This window comes from Microtus ochrogaster, chromosome 2, assembly GCF_000317375.1.
Source record: "Microtus ochrogaster isolate Prairie Vole_2 chromosome 2, MicOch1.0, whole genome shotgun sequence".
Lineage (NCBI taxonomy): Eukaryota > Metazoa > Chordata > Mammalia > Rodentia > Cricetidae > Microtus > Microtus ochrogaster.
Window position 1 is genome coordinate 4,587,989 of NC_022010.1, and position 6,000 is coordinate 4,593,988.

Consider the following 6,000-nt stretch of genomic DNA (forward strand, 5'->3'; position numbering starts at 1 on the left):
TGCTGTATCACCTGGAATACTTGATAACTTTGAAGTACTCTATTCACCAGGGCTCCAACAGGTACCTTTCTGTCATAATATATTAGCAACAAACTCTCAGAATGGCTAGGTAACACTTATGAGCATCTTCAGCTTTAGACTGAACCCTGAGCTGTACTGTGACTGCCTATCACCCCAGCTCTGGACTGAACTCTGCCTCACAAGGCCAGGTGCACACTCAGAAATGGACACTTGCCTTTTGACCTGGACAGAGGACTGCTCTGCTGTCTCCTCTTGGCGTCACTGAGAATGTCGATGACCAGCGTAGCAAATTCATGGGCATTAAACCGAGCTAATTTCTGTCTGCCCTAAGGGGGAGAAAATAATGGGAAAGTCTCCAATGTAAAAATATAAGCATCAATAGTGACAGCAGATGTCCAAGACTGTTAGATTTATGCAAGGGTTTTCTAGCTCCATCACATTAACTCAGTCACCATCATTCTCCAACGGACATCAGTATTTGCTATTATGAATTAAAATACAATGGTTCTGGCAGATGTCTAGCTCACTGCTGGAACACTTGACTAGCACATGAGGTCCTGGGTTCAATCTCCAGCACTATCAGAATATAAAAACGTAGTTTTGTTATCAATGATTTAATTTTGAACTGAGTGAAAAGTGAATCCGAAGGGAAATTTCCACATTTAAAGATAAGCTTATAGCCTGGATGTGGTTTCATTCCTTCAGACAGTGGTTAGCTGGAACTAGAACCTCATTTTCTCACTCCTCTGTCTGAAATAGGCTCCTTTTAATGTTCTATTGTTATACACAACACACACGTATAAAACTGCTTTTTGGGGGAAATATTCTTAAATGAAAATTCCTTGGTACAAAGATTTACATAAATTTAAGGCTTCTGATTAACTAGTAAATAATTTTCCTCCCTTCCTCTCTCCACTCCTCTCCCCCATCTTTCACAGTCTTGCTATGTTGCCCAGGCTGGCGTCAAGCTTGAGGTCCTCTTGTCCCAGCTTCCTGAGCACTGAGATCACACAAGGAGCCAACAAGCTGCCTGTCTCATCCGCAGTCACTCACAATCTTGTCAGAGTCCTAGAGTGTCCTTTACTACCTTTATCACTTCCTTTCATGTTTGTGAGTTATTTGTATTTTCCTGTTCATATATGCTTTTCTTATTCATTCTCAAGTTGTCTATTTACTTGTATACAGGATACTATAAATACCACATCCGTCATTTCCCAAATAATATTAACTTTTCACACTAAGCCACTTGCCTGGTTTCGTGTTGAGGAGTACTCAGGATTGACCGGAAGAAAGGGGACGACTGTTGTCTCGGTTACCAGGGTGCTGTGGTTTTGCGTGGCAAGCCAAACTAGCCGGAGGAAAAGAGCCAGAGACAGAATCTTATCACACCTGTAGAGCTCCACTGGGAGGCATGGCTCACACACTATAAGGGAGACTCGGGGAAGCACACTCCGAAGCCAACACACACAAAAGTACATGTCAACACATGGGTTATGAGGGCAGTAGCAACTGGGCAAGTAAAACACAGGCTGGCAGCTTGCCACCTCCCACTGAGAACAGAAGCTTAGTAAAGCTGCATGTTAAGTCACCTGCATCAGTCTCTCGCCTGTCAACTTCATCGTACACATCCATGGCAAGTTCTTCAAACAAATGATTACTTAGCTGAAAGTAAAAATATCAGGAACACAAGGGACAACAATTAACACCAGGAGGATTCCTGTGACGCATGCAGTCACCCTTTATCTCAGTGTCTTATTCAACGCCAGTGCCTAGTGAATGCCTGCCGTTACCATTTCCCTGTTAGCAGCAGCTGCCTCTCGTAGGCCCTATTCTACAACAGGCGGGTTACTGTTACAAAGAGGCAAGATAGGCTCCCACTCTGCTCTGACTGTGCTAGCCAGCACCCTAGTCTTTGCAGTCCTGAAAACTTTTGTCTGCTCTCCCAAAAGGAATGGGTCCTAAATCCCTGGTGGGATAAAGAAGTGAACCCTCCGGTGGGGATGACTGCTGAGTGCAGTGGTTAGACAGCCACACTGTCGGCAGTGGGCGAGCACCTGCTGCACAGCGCGCTCAGCTTGCTTTCCTGGCTGACTACAACACAAGAGCTGAGCTTCCTTATTAATGCCGTGGTTCATCAGGGCACCGAGGGGCACAGCTCACAATACAATCACAGAGCAGCAGGAACTGGGAAGACTACCAAGGTTTTCCAGCTGAGAAAGGAGAAGCCCAGGAGAAGCCCAGTCAGGCTCCAGCTCTTCCACCTCATTCTGACACTCAGAAGCTGTGGTCTCTCTGCTGATTGCTTTGTGCTCTGATGGCAGATGCTAATTTGTCACACTGCCACTCTGTGCTGTGCCTGACATTTGCAGGGATGTCACTTAGATGAACCTAGAGGTCTTTAATTTGACATTTTTAAAAAAACAAAACAAAACAAAAACACTGGTTACAGGGTCCTCAGAGGAATACAGGAAACACCTAGAACACCCTATCGGGTTAAAAAAAACAAAAACAGGGCATGAAATTCTGGCATATAATTTCTAGAAGGAAAAAAAAGAGATACAAATAGGTACAAATTGGAAATAAAAACTGAAGGAAATACACCAAAATGCTGAGCCTGAGTTCAGACAGTAAGGTGACTGAGGACGAGGAGTCCATCTCCTTTTAGCTTCTCCACTGAATCCACATTACACTCACTGTTCGAAACAAACCCTGCAGTCTCGCCAGGAATAGAATCTGAACATGCTTGAGAATCATCGAGTTTCTACCTCCAAGGACTGGACTACTAGCTGTTCTGTTATCACTAATGGCATCACGACCCACACCGCTGAGGGCCTGCCTCTTAGACATGGTGCAAAGAGCACCCTGTTTAATACCATCAGTGAAGATAGCATTTACTATTGTCCCATTTTATAGACAAAAAAAAAATGAGCAACAGACGTTACTGGCCTTAAGACTTTAAAGTGTTAACATTTACTAATTCAAGAATATATTGATTGTTTTGTTCCATTTCCCTCAGTTTTTCACTAGGGAGGAGAGTGAGAGTATGAGACAGACACAGCTGGGAAGAAGAAATGAAAGGAGAGAGAAGGGCATATAGACGAGAAAGGTGGTGGTGCTTGTGGTGGTGAATGCTACCCCGGCACTGGTAAGAGCAGCCACCTGTGAGAAGCAGCCCCTGGGATGCCCTCTTTCCCGGCATCCCTGCTGGAGGGGAGGTTCTGTGCTTGCAGGGCTGAGGGTGAGCTCGGCTGTTGAGCCTGACACCCAGTCTAAGGTCTTTAGAGCATATTAAACTCTGTCTGAGGTATTTATTTAATGCCTGTCCCATGTTAGTCAAGCTCAGGTTTCCTGTGGCATCCAGCCTAGCTGACAGTCAGAAGGAGACTGTCTGTCTGTCTGTCTGTCTGCTATGTATAACAGAAATTTGCTTACAGACGACCAGTAATTAAAGGAAAGCACACACTCCTGTGCGGCCTAAAAAGCTCGACATCTCATTCATCTTACTATATGGCCTCCTGAACTTAAGAAAGGTATTGAAACACACAAACACACAAACTGCAGATACAGAACACAGAGACACCAAACAAATTGCATAAAACACATTTATTTCACGATACAGTTAATACTATTAAGAATAAATTTTCTTTATGTGATACTTAATGATACTGTATGAGGTTCTAAAGGGTCTCTTGTGAATGGGGAAGGAGGGGAAATCACGAATCAGGGAGGCTGGACTGTACCTACACCTCAGAGGTGCTTAGGCTCCGCAAGGGCTAAGAGGAATGGGAACTAGGCAAGGACAACGAGCAGGAACAGAGTCCTGGAGTGGGGGCTTCAGAGAGCTGATTCACAGAGCCACCCAACAGTGCACGCACACCTAACCAGACAGGAAATGACACTGCTGAAGGGCCCTTAAAGGTAATGAAAAAAATTAAAAAACCCAACAACAACAACAAAACGAAAAACAAAACAAAAAACCCCAAAACTGCAAGGGATCTTGGTTCTGATCCAGGGAGCACTGAGGAGAAGAGGTAACCAATAAATACCTGGTGAGCTTGACAAAAGGGAATCACTCTCCCAGGGCATCTTCAAATACAAAGATTATGAGACCAACAGGCCTAGGTCCAGACCATCAACTTTCAGAAGTGTAAATTTAAAAAGCTCTAAGGAATAGCATACAACGGGCAAGAGAGTCCATGCTACTCCAGTGGATGAATGCACCAAGTCACTGCCCTGGCAGTATCAGCTACTGCTATTCCCGTCCCATGTGACTAATGGAAGAAATGCCATGGAAGGCCGCCTCACTCACTCCAGTTCCCTGAATATCCGACTACCACAGGCAGGGGTGCATTTTTAATACAAGAGAGAAGAACACAGATCGTCTGAAGTAGTCAGCGGACTTGGACATACTCAAGAGCTTTTAGTCTTCATTGCTACATATAGACCTGACAGGCTCCTTCTGATTCAACAATGATCTGATGCAAGAGCTAACTCAGACTGACAATAGGGACCAGCAGGGTGTTTCCATGCTGGGGTTCACCAGGAAGAGATACTCACAGACTGAAGCTTCTTCTTGGCAGCTTTTGCCAACTCAGACACATCCAGGCTGCTGAGGAAATGCACAAAACCATTAAGCAAGTAAAGAGAAGCTGTGAACTCTATAAGATTAAGATGCCCAAGGGATGAAATATGACGGTTCATGGAAGCGTCAGAGCCAAGCATTCTGTAGCCAAAGAGTCATTGAAGAGACTGGAACAATTTGGCCAGTGACTCCTTGAAACCCAGCAGGCAGGTAATGTTAAAAGGAAAGGCACTGGCCCACAACTGAATGATCTCTAGGCCTTGGGGTGTGGCTTAGTGGTAAAACATTTGTAGAATGTGTGAGCTGCTGAGTTCCATCCACAGCATAAAGGAAAAATAAAGGCAAAATAAAAAGGAAAACAGAGAAGGAAACTGAAAAGCCAGAAAGACAAGAGCACGGCTGGAAGAGCAGGGTCTGTCCGTGCATCACCCTGGCAGTACTGGCCCAGCGCTGCAGGGCCCTCTGCTGTGGCTGGGACGGTCGGGGGCAGCAAGCTAGGGCTTTTTTTTGCTCAGCTAATGAACTAAGGACGGTTTTTATATTTTTAAACATTTTGGATAGAGAAGGAAAAAGAACATTCATTTCTCAAGATCTAAAAATTTGAGTTTCAGTAGCCAGCCCGTTATCTTAAGAGCTCACTGACACTTTCTAGAGGAGAAGCTGACAGCTGTGACAGGGTTCACAGCTGACACAGCTTAACATATTTCCTGGTCCTTGACAAAATTGTTTGCCAACCCCTATTATAGGCCAAGAATATCAGCTCTTCTCTTCTGACACAGAAATACCTGTGAATATGACCTATCAACACAAACACCAGGACAACTGGCCAAATAGTGGCAACAGCATTACTGGCTCCAACTCCTTATTAGTGTTTCTGGGATCTGTGCTCTTTCCAAGTTAAGTTTCACATGGTGGTTTACTTACAGCCGTCTTATTTCCAAAGTGTATAGCCATAAAAGAGAAAAATGTATGGGCTCTGTTAAACACAAAATATAATACACTTCCATACTGCAAACCAAGGCAATGCTGGGCAGAGAAACTGGTTCTTACCTGTCTGCCATTTGAGGGATTATAAAGTGCTGCCCATTTTTGTGATCTGAAACAGAAATCAAAGTTTTGCTCATGTCAATATTGAGATATATAAAGGAGTGCTACCATTTTTTTATTTTCAGTTTAAATTTTCCAATTAGTCATTTTTCATAATCATGGGGAAACAGAGAAGTTCTGAGATTGGCTACAAGTTCCCTGAAACCTGACCAGTTCCAGACATCATTAGGCAGAAAACCTGTGCTGATCAGCTCACTGATGTGGGAATGATTTCTTATTAATAAAGAAACTGCCTAGGCCCATTTCATAGGCCAACCCTTAGGTAGGCGGAGAAAACAGAACAGGATGCT

The 6,000-nt window shown here is 44.2% G+C and overlaps 1 protein-coding gene across 12 annotated transcripts in view; it reads right to left on the bottom strand.

Annotated features, from left to right (window-relative positions):
- Positions 1 to 6,000, bottom strand: part of Git2 (GIT ArfGAP 2) — a 51,340-nt gene that overhangs the window by 19,514 nt on the left and 25,826 nt on the right. For 5 of the 12 annotated variants that reach the window (XM_005344277.3, XM_026783906.1, XM_026783898.1 and 2 more), the window contains exons 8-13: positions 5,654 to 5,699; positions 5,528 to 5,533; positions 4,579 to 4,630; positions 1,611 to 1,683; positions 1,272 to 1,369; positions 236 to 347 (exon numbers count right to left, since the gene is read on the bottom strand). In XM_005344277.3, coding sequence (XP_005344334.1) covers positions 236 to 347; positions 1,272 to 1,369; positions 1,611 to 1,683; positions 4,579 to 4,630; positions 5,528 to 5,533; positions 5,654 to 5,699 — 387 coding nt within the window. The remainder of the gene's footprint in view (positions 1 to 235; positions 348 to 1,271; positions 1,370 to 1,610; positions 1,684 to 4,578; positions 4,631 to 5,527; positions 5,534 to 5,653; positions 5,700 to 6,000) is intronic. The other 7 variants (XM_005344278.3, XM_005344275.3, XM_005344273.3 and 4 more) reach the window with 3 other exon arrangements.